This window comes from Castor canadensis, chromosome 1 (assembly GCF_047511655.1).
Source record: "Castor canadensis chromosome 1, mCasCan1.hap1v2, whole genome shotgun sequence".
Taxonomy (NCBI): domain Eukaryota; kingdom Metazoa; phylum Chordata; class Mammalia; order Rodentia; family Castoridae; genus Castor; species Castor canadensis.
Window position 1 is genome coordinate 31663323 of NC_133386.1, and position 19730 is coordinate 31683052.

General features: G+C 38.1%; 1 protein-coding gene across 1 annotated transcript in view; it reads right to left on the reverse strand.

Moving 5' to 3' along the window:
• Enpp1 (ectonucleotide pyrophosphatase/phosphodiesterase 1) overlaps window positions 1-6298 on the reverse strand; it is a 66385-nt gene extending 60087 nt beyond the window's left edge. Inside the window, exon 1 of the mRNA XM_020161001.2 lies at window positions 6065-6298. Coding sequence (XP_020016590.2) covers window positions 6065-6274 — 210 coding nt within the window. The 5' untranslated portion in view covers window positions 6275-6298. The remainder of the gene's footprint in view (window positions 1-6064) is intronic.
• Window positions 6299-19730: the final 13432 nt, after the last annotated feature.

Consider the following 19730-nt stretch of genomic DNA (forward strand, 5'->3'; position numbering starts at 1 on the left):
TACCTTGCACTTTCAAAGGAACTTGTATCCATGTATAACTCTGGAACATCATTCACAGGGTTTGTTGAAAAATACCAGATGGGTGCGTTATGACATTCTTTCAAACGCTGACATACATCATTAAATAATAAGAAAAAAATCACATTTCTTACTCTCTTCATGGATTTCATCAGAAAGGTCTTTAAGAATTGAAAAGCCTTCAAGCTTGCAATGACACATGCAAGTTCTTCAAAATTCTAATTTTTGCTCAAAAGCTGAAATTTTATAATAGGCAACAGTCATCTTCATTTATTTTCCTTGAATTGACAAGCTAATATCATTCATTTCTGAGAAAATATATTAACTCTGAATAACAATAGTTTGTCAGAAATTCTTTCAAATAACAAAGGTGTTCCACGGTGGGGGGAGGGGAGAGGAGGAACTGGTAGAGTGTACTCAATTCAACTTTGTAACTGAATTGCACAATTATTTTCCTTCAGAAAACAACAATACTTCAGTCCCAGGCTACCAGGCAGGGGACTGGTATGCACATACCTCCAATTTTGCCACAAAGAAAATTAAAAGATAATAATTCAAAGTTTGAGGTTTAATAAAACCTGATTCATAAAGGATATCCTTACTGCTTCACCTAGGACATTCTTTTAAATGAAACTGGTTTTTTAACGTGATTATTACAAGTTTACAAGTCCATGACTATTTATGTTATTGGTTCCACTGCTTTGACTTTTGGTAAGAGACCAGGAGGTTTCCCCACCACTGCTTTAATACAGTATCAACACAGCCATAGCAAAGGGGCAAATACCATCTCATCACTATTGTTGTTAAAATGTTTGAGTTCACCCCAAAGGCCCTTAGCCCCAGGAATCCAGTGACCACACTTTGGAAACTGCTGCCTAAATATTCTGGCTCAAACTTTTCTATTGTGTTGTTTCTTCATCATAAACATGTTTATACAAAATCACATAAAGGTATCCTAGAGTAATAGTTGTAGTATTTCACTGCAGTGGCATCATAAGAAATGACTTGGGTCTCTTTTCAGTTCTCACTCTCCACTGGAGACCACAGGTCCCATCTGGCTCATTAAGATCCCATGTGTGCTAAAGCCAAAAAAAGCTTAAGAAACCAACTTTAGGAACTAGAAATTTTTCTCAAGAATATTCGGCTGAAAACAAGATAGGATGATCTGTAAGACTCCCAAATCACATCTGGAAAGAACTTTGCCAGCTAAATCTGTCCAGCGTCCCAAGATATGGTGAGAACATGACCATATGAGATGTTTGTGAAAATTCACTCTCAAAAATGCCTTTCTATCATAACTCTCTATTTTCCTATTGGCATTCATTTTAAAATGTATCACATGGAAACTCAAATTAAAAAAGACTGTCATTCCCCCAAATGTTTCTACACATTGGAAGCTCACAAAAAACACATTACTGACTTAAAAGTTAATGAAAAGTACACTAATCTTGGCTTCCACCCAGTCACTAAATTACCAAAGGTAATATATCTCACTGTATAAGCAATGTGTGCATCACCACACGAGAAGTCTCTTATGTTTCAAATATATAGTGTTTACATTAAAGTGAACAAAGGAGAGATGGAAACCCAACGGCAGACCAAGTGTAATGAATCAAAACGTTAACATGTGGTCACCATGGAGAAGTTATACTCATCAAAAACTTTTACCACCGCCAGGTGACTTGAGCTGTAATCCTAGCTACTCAGGAAGTAGAGATCAGGAAGATCACAGTTCAAAGCCAGCCCAGGCAAATAGTTCCTGAGCCTATCTCGAAAAACCTTTCATAAAAATAGGGCTGGTAGAGTGGCTCACAGTGAAGGCCCTGAGTTCAAGTCCCAGAAGTACCACAAAAAAAAAAAAAGAAAAGAAATTTTACCACCTATATTTCTACCACCACTTCTAAAAACTAAAAGAGAGAATAATGACAAATGCTGTAGATTTTATCTTAACTTCTATAATGAAGTTTCACATCACTAAAATAGGAAATTGGAGCGTTCTAGTTAAGGTTTAGCTGAACATTCTGGGTCACTCTTTTGAAAAGCCTTAAATTTATCACTCCACTTTCTTTCCTTGGTAAATACATAACTTTGTCTTTATTTGATAGCAAAGGATTTTTCATGTCATGTCAGCATTCTGAATATCTGTTCTTATACAAAAATTATGCTTACAACAGCAATCTAGGTTCTCTCTTGAACTCATTTGCTGAAAGGTTTCTTGTTTACTTTTTGTTGTTTGGGAGCTATTTCATGGTCGATAGAGGCAAGTTTATTTTAGCCAAAGGCAGAACTCTGTAAGTTATATCCCAAAGCTTGTTTGTTTCCAAGTCGTCTGAAAGTTGAAATACCTCTTCCTCTAGCAAAAAGAAAAAAAAAAGTTATAAATCACGATTAAGCTCTCTGACTTGTCCAAAAAGTCCATAGTATAGATTAAATACTTAAAAATCACACAAGTGTTTTACAGTGGTATTCATCAATTATATTGAATGTGAAACTATTTTAACTTTAAATAATTCATAAAGAAGAAAAAAAGGGTTAGATGGAAGAAGATGGAAGGTAATTACTTCATTTCTGTGAACATTCCAGAATGGCTAATGGCCCCCAGTTCTTCATATCCCTCAACATGGCCACTAAGGATTCTCTTCAGAGTCCTATTAGGATATGATGTGGACAGGAGAACAAGTAAAAGAGAAGTAGGAAAGCTGGTAAAAGGGTGACTGTGCATCCCTGAAAAGGAGACTCCATGAAGTGGAAACACCTGAGATATAAATAGTAAGAGAAAAAAAACAACATGACTCAAGGGAGAAGGAAAAAAGTAACAGCAATGCTGGAGAAAGCCTGAACTCAAGGTAAGACAACAACAAAAATGATAGCCACACCTGTATATCCTAGAGTGACTATACTTGGTTTATTTCTACCTAAGGAAATGTCCAGTGACTAGATTTGGGGTTATGAATCCAAATTTATCACAGATCCTGTCTGTCCTCTTCTTAGGTATGGTGGCCTTACATGGAACTACTGTTCATTCAGTACCTCTTCCATCTTCTTATGCCCAAATAAAATTTTGTACCAGTTTTGATTGACCCCTGAAATTATATGCCAATGTCATGTGTAGTTGGATCCAAGAGTTTTCACAGGTTCCATGAGTCTTTAGTTATATACTCAGTCTTCCCACAAATGCTGAGTGTTAGGTAGTAAACATGAAAATCTAGGTGAGTTCCTAATAATCTCTGGTGCATTTACTAGAACTTGTTTTACCATGAGGGACAAATATCAAACCACTCTGGCCTGTAAGATGCTTTATCACTCTACAATGCTAACCTATGGCTAGGCAGATAAGAAATCTATAAATCAAAGAGCAATGCCAATTCCAAGTCCAATTAAGGGCAGAGAGTTATTCTGTATATTCTTCATGCCATATTGTAGTGCTTAAATAACAGATTACAAAGCAAGAGGAAGGAAGCTGAGAGACTTAACGCTCACACCCAAATCTCAGATAAGCAAGGTCAACTTCTGTTTCTTAACAATGACTCTTCTGTAAAGGTGAAAGCATTGTTCAATGACCACTATCCACACACAAAGCCTTTGTCATAAACACAGATATATCTCCATAAGAATAGCAGAGTCACAAACACTCACACAAATAATGCCTTAGAACTAAATGGGAAAATGCATTGCAGTGTAGTTGAAAGTTACCTGTTCCTTTCAAACTATGACAGAGACAAGAAAGCTATTTCAAATAAGTCCCCACATCCAATCTGAATGGAAATTTATACTTAGTTCAAAACTTGATTTAGAACCAATAAAAGGAATCTAGCACTTAACATACTGCTATAGTTTGGATCTTGACATGACCCAAAGGTATATTACATAGTCTTGGTCCCAGGGTGGTGTCATCAGGAGATAGAACCTGAGAGGAGGGGCCTGCTGAAAGGTACTTAGTTCATTGAGAGTGTGCCCTCAAAGGGCTATAGAATCCTGGTCTAGTTTTCTATTTCCTGGGTCATGATGTTAAGTAGCTTGCTGTCACACCATTCCTGCCATTGGGTGGGGATGAGCTGGGGGAAGAAGTGTATTAAGGTAGAAGAAGGTAAAGAAGACTAAGAGGTTTCACTTTAAGTTCAGTCCTTAAATAAGAGTTTCAACAATAAAGCAATAAGCTTGATAATTACTTATATTTTAATGTCCCTCAGTGTTCCATCAAAAGATCTGAGGTGCACTAGAATTGTGGCTAGAGCACCTGCTTTGCAAATGTGAAGCCCTGAATTCAAATTCCAGTCTCACCAAAAAAAAAAAAAAAGAGAGAGAAAAATCTCAGATAAGAATCCTTTCCAATTCAGTGTTCAAAAAATAAAATAAAAAAAAAAGACCTCATCTCACCTAGTGGGATTAAAAAAAAAATTCATGATAGGTCTGCTTGAGGAAGTCAAGTCTTAGGACACTGCCATGGGTTTCCATGTATCACCAGAGACATTTGAAATAATGGAATGCAATTCAATCAACCACTACAGGCGCCAAAGACCAAAAAGTGTGTGCCAATGATGTACCTTTGCTAATTCCTAATGTGGACACATAAGTAAGTAGGAAAGATTTAAAAACTGAATTTAGCAATTACAAAACCTTTCAAGACTTACAGACATACAGAGACGTTTTTGCATTGGCGTTTCATACAAATCCAATAATTATTGACTACCTCATAGTATGCTAAATGCCTAAGAGTATTGATAATTATTTCAGTTATCATACTGTAAAAGGTCTTTATAAATGACAAAAAAGACTCACTGGACTCAAATTAAATAAATTCTTATCAATATCATATAAGAGTGACATTATACAAAAATATATCCCAAACAGCACGTGGTTTGGAACACTTATTCTTTAAAACTTAGACTTATTTTTAAGCACTAAGGGTATGACACCATCTCTTAAGTCTAGGAATTTTGGCTCCTCAAATCCCTGTAACGTCTCCTTGACACCTAAAATATAGCAAAAATTGAAATGACTACAAGGAGAAAACTTAGAACATCAGAAAAGATATTTTTGAACAAAGCGTTGTTCAATCATAATATGTAAGTGACAATACATTTTCAGGGTACATTAAAAACAGCAACTGTGATTTCCATAATGCTATAAAATGGATGTAGCTTCTTTTGGTTTTGAATTTACTTCTCCACAAACATCACTCCATTTGCTTCTCACGATAATCCTGCAACAGAGTTGATGTACCCATTTAAAACCAGAAGAAGCTGGGGATGGGAAGAATTAGTCAAGGCCCCAAGAACCAGTAATGACCACGAAATGCAGGCCTCCTTATCCTAAGTCACTTCTACCCACCAAAGATTCAGAAATGTAAAACCACCTTCACATTTCAAAAAGTTGACTGTGGATCCTGCACTCTCCTCACAAATAGCAGAGGAATAACAGGTTGTTAGTTTGTTGTTATGCTAACAACAAAAACCCTGTAGCCTCTGGTTAAAACAGTGGACAAAGAATCACAGGCACTATTTCACAGTCTCACCATGTGAATACCGATGGCATTTCTGAGCAGCTGCAAGGAAATACCAAAACAGAGCCAAAGCAAAACACTGGTTTTCTAAAGTTCCTCATACTTAAACAGCTCCGTGAAATCTTTCAACTGGAGTCAGTTAATCTAAGGAAAGGCATCAGTACAGAAGCGCAGGCAGGGCTATGCATAGCCAGACCCACCCAAAAAAGCTTAAATACTGCGGCACCCTCCTAGGAGCAACAGCTGTCAGGGTGGTCATTTTTCCCTTCTAAAAGCCCTGTCCTCTTGGAGAAAGGTGGGTGTTTCTAAAGATGACCATTTTGAACCACCGGCTTTCGGGTTTAGGCCCTCCTAATCATCCCTAACACAAGTGCTAGGGAAACATCTCCCTGGGGCACAGGGAAAAGGGACAGCGGTGTGGAGCGCCTGTCCCAGGCTGCAGAGCGGTGCGTGCAGGTGGGGACCCCCGGACGCTGCCTCTCCCTGGGCCGGGGAGCTGACTCCCCCCTTCCTCATCCTCCCGGTGCGGGGCCGCCGACCTACCAGGGACAGCACTTTATAGGTGTTGGGGTCCTTCGCGGGGCGGGCGCGCACCTCCTTCTCCAGCGGCTCCTCCCCCAGGTCCATAGGGGTCAGCAGAGACGCAGCCGCCTGCGGGTCTCCAGGTGCGCCGTGGCTCGAGTCATGGCCATTTCCCGCCGGGCCTTCCCGGAGACCGCGGCTCCCGCCCCCCGCACAGCCGTCACGCTCCATCGTGGCCCCGAGCGCTCGGGCACCGCCGCCCGCAGCGCCTTTCATAGACTCGCGACGCCCCGCCCCCAACATGCCCCACCCCCTTCCCCGCTGCCACGCCCCTCGCGGTCAGCCTGCGCTCGCGTCCCTCCCTTCACCGGGCTTTCGCAGCCAAGGCACAGCCAGGTACGCCCCGGATTATTTGGCTTCCTGTCTGATTTCGGGCACAGCGTGTCGGCTATTTTGGGTTCTGCTCGTGGGCGTGTCTTTAACTTCCCCACCCCCATGCCTTCCCGCCCCGCTCCATGCCAGCCACCAGCCATTCCAACCCTTGCAAGAGTCGCCCTGCGTGGCCCCGCGGCGCTGGGTGGACTGGAATTGTAGAGTGTGGTCTGCAGAGGGCATGAGATCATGGAGCCCCAAAATAGAGCGAGGAGGAGAAGGATGCGGCGGCCCAGGCGGCCCCAGCTTCGCCAAGGTGGGAGGCTGCAGTCTGGGGACAGACCTGAGTGATTCTGGGTGGAAATACAAATTCTCCACGTGGAAACCAACAAGAATTCCCTCAAAGCCCTGCCACCCACTACTTACTTGTGAGAGAGGAAATTCAACCTTAAGGCATACAGGTGACCTCGTGCACATAGAGAAAAGATGCTTCGTTTTCCACGGTTTTATATGGTTTCTGGAGTTTTGTTGGTATCTTAGTAATGTTTACTTGTTAGTCTGAACTTTGTACACCAAAGGTTTCAAAGTGTCACTGTTGCAGTCTCCCAGGGTTGACATTGTTACTTGGTTAGCAACGTGGAGAATTGTAACGCTATCAATAAGCTTTATTTTTTAACTAGAACAGGAGCAGTGGGCTGTAATTCTTGATGGGTTTTGTTTCCCTGTTGATTGTACAACTTTTACATTTCCTTGGTCATCAGCAAAACCGCAGGATGCAGCGGAGTCTTGTCTGTCAAGGGAACACAGTGACTCTAAAGTGACTGACTTCAGTGACAAAGGAAAATCAGGGAAACCCCAAATGATCTATTCGTTTTATTTACACGAATAAATACAAACGTATGAAAAATGAGAATGGATGTTTGACAGAAAACAGGGCTTTTCCCTTTTCAAACAGTCAACTTGGGATGCTCTGTATTTGTACTGATTCAGTCATACAATAATGAATGAACGCTTCACACTTTTGACCTCCAACTATACATATCATATCAAAATAAATAAAAATATATCTTTCCCTTAGGTGGGCTTGTTACAGAAAAGTCAGCATAGCTATCAACCTTGGTCCTGACTTCCTGGAAGAGATAAAACGGGAAATACAATGAAAGTGATGGTAAAGTTTATTAGGAAAGGAATACACTTTCAATAGACTGTAAGAGGGTTGCCTCTAGAGTGAGAAGGAAAACAATTATTACACTGGCACCAGTTTTTATTGAAGTGGAAAGGACGTGGAGGTTAAGACCCTCCCTACCACCAGCCCTGGAGGCTGAAGTCACAGTTAAAATCACTAGACTAGGGTAGGTCTAGATTTACAAGGGACCCTTAGGGTCTGGTTTACAGACCTGAGTGTTTTGTTAATTAAAGATTTTTGTTTCAAGAGTTGATGTGTACCCACCTTAGGGCGGTGCCTCAAAAACATCTTGTGATGTCCTTTGACCTTGGTGGTCTATTTTGATCTTAACAAAGACTGATAAGTGTTTCTCTGAGACCTTGAAGAATCCTTCATTTTAGGTTTTCTTTGCATATCCCCATCACTCATGGCTAACTGCTACCTAACAGTCTCAGTCAGGTAAAGCGAGAGGGTAGGATCAACTGTAAACAAAAAATTAAAACCTACGTCACTAGAGAAAAGGTTAGTTCAAGAAGAATTAATTTAGAAGGTAACACACATGCACAGGAAATCAATGCGAGTCAACTCCCTGTGTAGCTATCCTTATCTCAACTAGCAAAAACCCTTGGTCCCTCCTATTATTGCTTATACTCTCTCTTCAACAAAATTAGAGATAAGGGCAAAATAGTTTCTGCCTGGTAGCAAGGGGGTAAGGGGAAAGAGGGAGGGGGTGGACGGGTAAGGAAGGGGGTGGGGGGGGGGCGAAGGTGGGAGAAATGACCCAAACATTGTATGCACATATAAAAAAAATTTTTTTTGAAAACCTACATCACATACACATAATAGAGTCACACATAGGATGTTATGAGAGACTAGCAGAAAGGATGATTGACACTGAAAAAAGTGAAAGCCATCCTTCAAAGCAGTTTTGAACTTCCTGTCCTTTGAGTCAGCTTACAGAACTAACCACCAGAAACAAATTTTCACGATTTTGGTCACACATACTTTTTACCCCAAATTTGGCTTCAAATTTTCCTTTGATTTTTTTCCAGAAATCAGATTCAAGGACAAAGGTTTACTCCATTGAAACTGGTCAAATAAGTGTCAAAAACTTCTAAACCAGCCACTTTCCAAACAAAGTGGCTTTGAACCTAAGAAAACAGATGGAAAAGGTGTACTATATGCAAGTCAAGGCAAAGAAGAACTGGAAAAGTCAATACAGTTTCCAGGGTCACAAATGTCCCAAACATCTAGGGACCAGTAGGAACCATAAATGAGTTAGTCAGCCCCCTACAGACATGGCAAAAGGTGAACAAGTTGCCCTGTTAATAAAAGGTGCAGCATTTATTCCGCAGAATGTGTACCCTCGGTAGAGAGTCAAATTTTTTAAAAGAAGCAGGAAGTTTTGATGTTTTTGTGAATTCTCCAGATTGCAAAATATTGTCTCCAAAATTCAAGAAAACAATTTCTTTAAACATTTTAAAGGCCAAACAAAATGTAACACATCTGCAGGGTGGACCTGGGAGACAGGCCACCAGGATGTGGCTTCTGCCTTATGACCATGCCTGCTCCAGTTGGGACTTCTATGGGTAATTATAAAAGCCCAATTAAAAGTATAAAATCAGAGGAATAGAAGCAAATTCAGTGAGGTGCTTATGGTGTTCAGCCATAGACATTGCAATGCCTTGGATGAAGTCTTGTCTCAGTCATGCAGAGTCTGAATGTCAGAGGGACAGCATTACTCCAAAGTACAGTAAGGTCATGGGACATAAAATAGCAACACAGCTTCTCTGGTTAGGACAAAGGTGAAATGGAATGTTGCATCTTTAATCCTAAATCACTGTGTTTTAAGGATTGAGGACTCTCAGTACAGCCATAAAGATGATCATTGAAGATTCTATGAGATTCATTAAATTTTACTATAACACACAAGTATTTCTCCCTTGGTAACTTAAATGTGGATAAAACAAAATAAGAAACACAACTAACATGTGTTAGTTTTGAACTATGTCCTCTCAAACTTGAGAAACAACTCTTAGCTTTCTGAACTGAAGTGTTCTATACAGTAATGATTTTAGCAGCTGTTCTGTACTTCTCCAGCTTCTCTACTTCACTGGTACAACACCAAAGACATCTAGCCAAGTCTAAAAAGAGAAACCCACAGTGCTCTTTAATCTTTATGAGACCAGAAAAAAACAGTTTTCCATGGCTTTCATTTATTTTTAAGATTTTGTGTGACATCCTGATTTTTCTTTCATTTTTGTAAGCACAATATACTCTCTGTAGCAAGAATATTGGATAACCATGTGGCCTTAACAGATTACAAGAAGTCTCTTAGCTTCTTCATTTATAAAATTATTTTACAGATCTTAGAGATCATTTTACAAAATTACACTGCTAAATCTAAATGCCAATAAAATGTCTTACATTTCCCCAACTTTACATAAAATTCCAATCTACTCTTACGATAGTTAAGTCAATCACTACCACCTAGGAGAGAGAACAAAAGTAATTTTTGCATAAATTACACATGGTTTATACACAATCTCTAGGAAGAGAGCTGTGATGGACAGGAATCTACCGAGGAAGCAGGAAGGCATACCTGCTTCCCTGGGATGGAGAGGAGCCAGGTACCAAAGTGAGTGATGTAGACACAGGGTGTAAGATACAATAAGAGACACAGAAACTAGAAAAATGCAAAATGCAAAATGTCTACCCTATCTAAAGGGAGCTATTGTCTTATTCTTCACTTTGGGGTTGTGCACAATCCCCACCCCTTTCTCTCTTATATCTCTATTGCAAATAAAACCTCAGGTTGGCAGATAATCTGAATTTAATAGTTTTATTAAATTTATTAAGATGTTTAAATAATCCATTAATAACAATAAATATTTTATCAATGACATAATTTATGTTCATATTATAAAATTTACACATTATAAGAATATAGTTTGCTGAGTGTCCATGGCTCACTCCTGTAATCCTCACTACTTGGAAGGCAGAGATCAGAAGGCTTAGGGTTCAAAGCCAGCCCCAGCAAATAATTCCTGAGAGTCTATCTCAAAAAAACCATTCAATACAAAACAGGGCTAGCAGAGTGGCTCAAGTGGTAGAACGCCTGCCTACCAAGCATGAGGCCCTGATTTCAAGCCCCAGTACTACCAAAAAAAAAAAAAGTACAGTTCAATGAATTTAGAAATTTGAGCAACTTTTAATAAAATCCACTTTGGAAATACATCCTTAAAAAGTTTCTTCTGCATATTTGTAGTGGCAAATCTGCTTCCACTCCAGCCCCAAGCAAAAAATGCTCTGTGTTCTGTTTACAACTTTGCCCTTTCCAAGCAATTCATATAAATGATGTCATAAAATAATCTCTTTTGTATCTGGCTTCATTCACTTAGCATAATGTTTAGAGATTAATTTTTATTACTGAATATAGTCCTTGGTATGGATGTATCACATTTTGGTTATATTTCACCAAATGCTGGGCATTTGGATTATTTCTAGTTTGAGCTATTATGAATAATGTTATTTATAATATGAGTAATATTGCATGAATATTCATGAGTATGTCTTCATGAATCTATATTTCCACTTCATTTCTATTGAGTAGAAAACTAGGAGTGGAATTGCTGAGTCACATGTAAAGCATATTTTAGCTTTTTGAGAAACTAGGAAACTGTTTACCAAAGTGCCTGTACCATTGTAGATTCCACCAGCAAAGTGTAAGGACACATTGTCAATTTCTATTGTTTAGCAAGTCTGCATATCTTGGTAGATTGTGTTTAATCTATTAATCGAGTTGACCTGCTAACAATACTGAGTATTCTAATCTATGAATGTAGCATATCCCCCCATTTGTTTAGAGTACATTTAGTTTTTCTCAGCAGTGTATTTTAGTTCTCACTTTTTAGGCCTTGGTTTCTTTTGTTTAATTTACTCCTAAATATTTTATATTTTTATGATATTGTAAATGAAATTATGCTCTTAATTTCATATTCAGTTTCCTTATTGTCAATGCACAGCAGTACAACTAGTTTTTGTATATTTATTTGGTGTCATTTTATAAATGCTACCTTACTCAACTTGAGTATTTGTTTGGTTTTTTTTTTGCGGCACTGGAGCTTGAACTCAGGGTTTACACCTTGAGTCACTCCACCAGTCCTTTTTTGTGATGAATTTTTTTTTTTTTAGATAGAGTTTCTGGAACTGTTTTTTTGGGCTGGCTTTGAACCACGATCCTCCTAATCTCTGCCTCCTGAGTAGCTAGGATTACAGGCTTGAGCCACTAGCGTCTGGCTGCTTATTAGTTTTAATAGCTATGTTTGGTTTAGTTTAATAGATTCCTTAGAATTTCTTAAATACATGCATTTAAAGCCATAAATTTCCCTCTAATGTTTAATATACTTAATATATACATATATATATTATACAACATATGTTATATACATATATGTCATATACATATTCATATACATATGAATATATGAAGGAAAAATAAGGGTTATGGGAATATTGTCCATTTTCATACTTGGATTTCAAGGAGAGATTTTGTTGATCTCTTCACACTTCCATGGTTGGAAATCCATCATAGATTTTTAAATAAATGACAGAAATTTGGATATTTATTTCAATTTCTAAATGTCAGCAACTGAACCAATATTTTTATAAACATGGAGGCCAACAAGATGTACCTGTGGATGTGGTTGATCCTTATTTGCATTTTGCAAACTCTATTCTAACATTGTACCAGGTTGTGCCTGCAAAGCAATGAAAATTTCCCCTGGTCTTCATCTTAACTTTAGGCTAGGAATTCCCTGTGTGCACCAATGTCTCCTCTGTGAAGGCTAAATCGCATTACCCCAATCCCTTTCCATCTCTTTAGGGTAACTCAGAGATTGGGCTACTCTATAAGGAGACAAATGTATGGTAAGTGCAGTTTAGGTCTGAGATGATTAGAAAGTGACTGTGTGATAGGTGTATTGTCCTAGTACAATGAGGGTTTCATGCTGGATAACAAAGACAACAAAGGTGCACTACAATCTCTTTGGCTCCTTAATTATTGTTGGAATTCTCTTAACTATTAGCAAGTCTCCATGAGGCAAGATAGGACCATTCTTTCTATTTAATCATGTGCCTTGTGCCTGTTTTTAGGGAGCTCCTTAGAGTTTTAGGAAGTATTTGTACAAAAGACACAAATCTACACATTATTCAGGATATATATATATTGTGTATATATATATATATATATATATATATATATAAACTAGCCTTCTTTGAAGCCCTTGTCCTACTGGGTCACAAGAGATTGAGGCATGGGTTGAAAGAGCTAGATCATATTATCTCAATTGCATTCGGTATCTTTGTGGTGACTCAATATTGGGGGATAGATATGCTCATCTTCCTGTTTGCTCTCCTGCCTTTAATACTCCCCAACATGGTGTCTAGATGTTTGCTTGTAAGCTTTGGACAGGGATCTTAATGACAGCAATGTGGGCCTTTCATTGGCTTGTTTCTCTTTGAGTTCTTCCTTGATCCTTGCTAAATTTTGTGGTCAATATCTCATCTGATGTGGTCCTTGGGCAATGTTCACTTACATCTTCTGAGAACTCCTGGTAAATTTCTGGCTGGTTTTCTTGGCTCCGCCAAGGCCCAGGATTCCTTTATAGCTAACTAAACTCTACCTCTGTTTATGGTAGAGCTATAGACAGTTCTGAGTAGAGCCAGAACTTCCATCCAACCATAATCTAAGCTCATTTTATTTGACTCTGAGTTAGAGTTACTTTATCTTTAACTCTGAAATTCACAATGTTACTCCACTGGATCTTAACTCTATTGTCTTCCAAAGCCCCCCAAAGCATGTGGGAACTTTGAGATTTCTATCTTCCTACTGAAGAGACAGTAGGCCATCAGAGTACTACCTCAGATTCTGCCAGCCTACTGTGGGCTATGAAGTAGCCCCTCCATATTGGTGGGGGAACACTTAGCTGACAGGCCCCTTCAAGAAGCCCAATCAGGAAGTAAGGAAAAACATCTCTGTCTTTTCACACTCTAGAGTCAAAAGTTAGCTTTCCCTCATTGTAGGACAGTAGGAACTTCTTGTACCCACTCTCCTGACTTCTTTGTTCCTATGGCTTAGAGTAAACTCAATGTTCAAGGCTCTCTGGACTCACTCTTAATAAGTTTATGGAAGCTTAAGAAATTTAGAAATCGTTTTCTCTTTTAACATCTAGATTTGGACATTATTGCTTTGCTAGGTAGTTAAAAATTCTATTTTGATAACTGAAAGGTAACAATTTCCTTAGCTTTGTATAATCGGCATAATAAAGTCAAGCTACTCTACCCTACCATTCCAACCAAGTGGATAATTTGGTTGATCAACAATTAGATTGAAATCCATCACTGTTTTAAAAAATTGGTACATTTATGCCTGTGTACATGTTCTTGATATTTTAAATTTAGCAGTATGGGACATCAATATTTTTCCTTCTAATGTAGACATCAAAGCTGGTTAGGTGTGATCATGGGAAAGAGGAGACCAAGTCTTAGGCAACTATTATATGGACTTTTTTATGACTTGGATCTTAAATGTCCTCCAAGGGTCCATGGGCTAAATGCTTATACCAGCCTATGGTGCTGTTGGGAGATGGTGGAACCTTTAGAAAGTGGGGCCTAGTGGAAGGAAGGAAGGTCGTTGGAGGTGTGCCTTTAAGGGAATATTGGAATCCCAGTCCCTTCCTCTTTCTCTCTTTGCTCCCCAGTCAGTTAGCAACTTCCTCCTCTACATGCTTCCCACCTCCTGCCTCATCACAGGCCTGAAAGAAAATGTCCAACGAATCATAGGCTGAAATCTCTGAAACCATGAGCCAAAATAAATGTTTCCTTCTTTTGAATTGTGTATCTCAGGTATTTTATCAGAGCAATGGAAAACTAACTAACAGACCTCCTTTTCACCCATCTAAGAGTGAAAAGAATGTATCTTTTTGCTACAAAGATACAATATTTGCAATGAAATTTGAAGCTTTGGAATATAGGGAATAACCATTGTACCTGTAGTCCCTAAAAATAGAATGTACTGTTCCTTATTATATAGGTGATGTCATCCATGGCATGGAATACTGAGATCTGACCCTGTATGCAGCAGAGTTGTTATTTTTCATACTATAGAGAAAGAAAGAAAAATAAAGACCTGTACATATCTATAACTTAAGCCACCAGAAACAAAATATTGGCAGAACAAACATTTTAAAGGAGCCGAGCACCAGTGCCTCACACCTGTAACCCTAGCTACTCAGGAGGCAAAGATCAGGAGGATTGCAGTTCAAAGGCAGCCCAGGCAAATAGTTCATGAGATTCTATCTCAAAAAAAAACCCATCACAAGAAAAGGAGCTGGTGGAATGACTAAAGGTGTAGGCCCTGAATTCAACCACTAGTACTGCAATAAATAAATAAATAAAGGGACAGCACTCTCACATGTTATTCTAAAACAAACATTTAAATGATGTAAACACAAAAAAACTGTAAGTGCATATTAAGAAAAATAAATTATTTCATAGTGCCTGGCTGGTCCATTCAAACATTGTTTGGCAGGTTTGGTGAATATATGACACAAAGTGCTATCTTTTTTGTCCTAAATTTAAATTAGATGTTCAACTGATACATGAAAACATAAAAGTTGTAAACAGTAATGGGATACTTATGACGTTTTAGCACATGTATACATTGGATAGTGTTTAAAATCAGTCTCAAAATGTCTATCTCAAACATTCCCAATAAAAGCTTTTAAAGTCCTTCTAGGTTTTAAGATGCATAGTTCATTATTCTGCAAACTCATCCTACTGGCACAATACAGAATTTCTTATTCCTGTCTAACTGTAACTTAGTTCCCATTTATCAACTTTTCTCTTTCCTACTTTCCCTCCCCCATGTTCCCTCCAGCCTCTAGCAACCACCATTCTATTCTCAATTTCTATAAAATCAACATTTTTAGATTTTACATGAGTAAGATCATGCAGCCCTTATCTTTCTGTGCCTGAATTATTCCAATTAACACAAAAATCTCCAGTTCCATCCATGTTGTCACAATGGCACAGTTTCATTCTTTGTTATGGCTGAATAGTGTTCCATCAAATATATGTACTACATTGTCTTTATCTGTTCATCAGTTGGTAGACACTTAAGCTGTTTCCATTTCTTGGCTATTGTAAGTAGTGCTGCAAAAAACATGGGAGTGTAGACATCTCTCCATATACCAATTTACTTCCGTTAAATACATATCCAGTACTAGGATTGTTGGAACATATGGGTAGTTCTACTTTTTTAATTTTTTGAATAATCTCCATACTATTTTCTGTAATGACTATACTAATTTACATTCCCACCAATAATTGCAAGGGTTCCATTTCTCTACATTCTCACCAGCACCAAAAGACATTTGTCTTTTGGTAATATCCATTCTACTAGGGTAAAGTGAAATCTCACTATGGTTTTGCTTTGCATTTAGCTGATGCTGAGTGAGGTTGAACATTTTTTTCCCCAAAGATCTATTATCCATTTGAATGCCTTCTTCTGGTCTTTAGGGAAATGCCTATTTAGGCCTATTACTCATGTTTTAAAATTAGGTTATTCATTTTTTTGGTTTGGAGAGGGTTCTTTTTGGTTTTTTGTTTTTTTGCTATAGAGTTGTTTGAGATCTTAATATAGTCTAGATTTCAACTGTTTGTCATATATACAGTTTGCATATATTCTTTTCATTCTGTACACTGTATCTTTACTCAGTTGATCATTTCCTTTGCTGTGCGGAAGCTTTTAAGTTTGATATAATCCTATTTGTTCATTTTTGCTTTTGTTTCCTTTGGGGTCTTGTCCAAAAAATTTCTTTCCCATTCCAATGTTCCAAAACCCTTTCCCTCTTGTCTTCTGGTACTTTTAGGTCTTGCATTTTTGTCTTAGTCTATTTTGAGATGATTTTGCAACTAGTGAAACACAGGAATATAATTTCAATCTTCTACATGTGGAAATTCAATTTTTCCAGCACCATCTACTGAAAAGACTGTCTTTTCTACAAAGTGCATTCTTTATCAAGAGTCAGTTAACTGTAGATGTATGAATTTACATTTAGGTTCTCTCTTCTGTTACATTGATCTATATATGTAGATCAATTTTGTAACAATACCATGCTGTTTTGAAAGCACAGCTTTGTAGGACAATTTAAAATCAGATAGTGTAATGCCTTCTGCTTTGTTCTTTTGGTTCAAGAAGGCTTTAGCTATTTAGGGGTGTGTGTGTGTGTGTGTGTGTGTGTGTGTGTGTGTTTAATTTTTGAGGGGTACTGGGGCTTAAACTCAGGGCCTACACCTTGAGCCACTCCACCAGCCCTTTTTTGTGATGGGTATTTTCAAGATAGGGTCTTATAAACTATTTGTCTATTTGATTTTTTTTAATAGTTTTTACATTTACTTACATGTGTATACATTGGGCCACCTCCTACACACACACCCGCCCCACCCACTTCTGGACAGAACCTGTTCTGTCCTCTTGTTCTCTGATTTTGTTGAAAAGAAAACATAAGGCAAAATAAGAAAGACAGAATTTTTGCTAGTTTGAGATAAAGATAACTATACAGAGAGATTCTTAGAGTTGCTTCCCTGCACATGTGTATTACAATCCACATTAGTTCATCTCTACCTGACCTCTTCACTACTTCCTAGTTCCCTTCCCCTAGTGGTCTCTGCCAGTTCAAGTTTACCATATTTGCTCCTCTGCAGTGAGCACATCAACCACATTCAAGTTTTAGGTTTCCTTCCCTTTCCCTATTCCTCTCATGCACATTCTCCCCTTAGTGTGTGACCCATGTCAAATAATATTATTGCATTTCTTTTAGTTCTATAATCCACATATGAGGGAGAACATGTGATTTTTGGCTTTCTGAGCCTGGCTAACTTCGCTTAATATGATGTTCTCCAGTTCCATCCATTTACTTGCAAATGACAAAATTTCATTCTTTGTGGCTGAATAAAATTCCATTGTGTATAAATACCACATTTTCTTAATCCATTCGTGGGTAGTGGGACTTCTTGGCTATTTCCATAGCTTGGCTATTGTGAATAGTGCTACAATTAACATGGCTATGCAGGTGCCTTTGGAATAACTTGAGTTGCATTCCTTTGGGTATTTCCCTAGGAGTGGGATTGCTGGATCATATGGCAGATCTATGTTTAGTTTTTTAAGAAGCCTCCATATTGTTTTCCAAAGTGTTTGTCCTAGCTTACATTCCCACCAGCAGTGTATGAGGGTTCCTTTATCTCTGCATCCTCGTCAACATTTGTTGTTTGTGGTGTTCTTGTTAATAGCTGTTCTAACAGGAGTGAGGTGGAATTTTAGTGTGGTTTTGATTTGCATTTCCTTTATGGCCAGAGATGGTGAGCATTTTTTCATGCGAATTTTGGCCATTTGGACTTCTTCCTTTGAAGAAAGTTCTGTTTAGTTCAGTTGCCCACTTCTTTATTGGTTCATTGATTTTTGAGTTTAGATTTTCAGCTCCCTGTATATTCTGGTTATCAGTCCTTGGTCTGATATACAGCTACAAAGATTTTCTCCCACTCTGTGGGTGGGCTCTTCAATTTAGAGGCCATTTCTTTTTTTGTGCAGAAGGTTTTTAATTTCATGTAGTCCTATTTGTTCATCCTTTCTCTTAGTTGCTAGGCTTCTAGAATTCTACTGTGAGAAAGTCCTTGCCTATACCTATTACTTCCAGAGTATTTCCTGCTCTTTCCTGTACTAATTGCAAGGTTTCAGGTCTGATATTAAGGTCATTAATCCACTTTGAATTGATACTAGTACAGGGTGACAGGCATGGATCTAGTTTCAGTTTTCTGCAGGCAGATAACCACTTTTCCCAGCAACATTTGTTGAAGAGTCTGTCTCTTCTCCATTGATGTTTTTGGTGTCTTTGTCAAAAATAATGTGGGCATAGCTGTGTGGATTCATATCCAGGTCCTCTATTCTGTTCCACTGGTCTTCATATCTGTTTTTGTGCTGGTACCACGCTGTTTTTATTGCTATTGCTTTGTAATATAGTTTGAAGTTGGGTATTGTGATACCTCCAGCATTGCTCTTTTTGCTGAGTATTGCCTTGGCTATTCACATTCTTTTGTGTTTCCAAATGAACTTTAGGGTAGATTTTTCAATCTCTGTGATGAATGTCATTGGAATTTTGATGGGAATTGCATTAAACATGTAGATTGCTTTTGGTAATACAGCCATTTTTACTATGTTGATTCTGTCAATCCATGAGCATGGGAGATCTTTCTACCTTCTATAGTCTTCTTTGATCTCTTTCTTCAGTGGTTTGTATTTCTCCTTATAGAGATCATTTATATCCTTTGTTAAGTTTTATCCTAGGTATTTGATTTTTTTTTTGAGGCTATTGTAAATGGCATTTTTTTCCTATATTCTTTCTCAATTTGTTCATTGATGGTGTATACAAAGGCTACTGATTTTTGTAAGTTAATTTTGTATCCTGCCACATTGCTAAAGCTGTTCATGTTGTCTAGGAGTTTTGGGGTGCAGTATTTTGGGTCTTTAAGGTATAAGATCATATTGTCTGCAAATACAGATAGCTTGACAATTCTTTATATATTTGTATTCCTTTTATTTCTTCTTGCTTTTTTGCTCTGGCTAGGAATTCTAGGACAATGTTGAATAGGAGTGGGGAGAGTGGGTGTCATTGTCTTGTTCCTGACTTTAAAGGAAATGGGTTCAGTTTTTCCCTATTAAGTATAGTATTGGCTATAGGTTTGTCATACATAGCCTTTATAATGTTGAAGTACATTTCTTCTATTCCTAGTTTTCTTAGAGCTTTTATCATGAAGTGGTGTTGAATCTTATCAAAGGCTTTTTCTGCATCTATTGAGATGATCACGTGTGTTTTGTCTTTGATTCTATTAAAGTATTGTATTACATTTATTGATTTGTGTATGTCAAACCGTCCCTGCATCCCTGGGATGAAGCCAACTTGGTCATGGTGAATGATCTTTCTGTTATATTGTTGGATTCAGTTTGCCATTATTTTATTGAAGATTTTTGCATCAATGTTCATTAAGGAGATTGGCCTGTAGTTCTTTTTGGATGTGTCCTTGTCTGGTTTT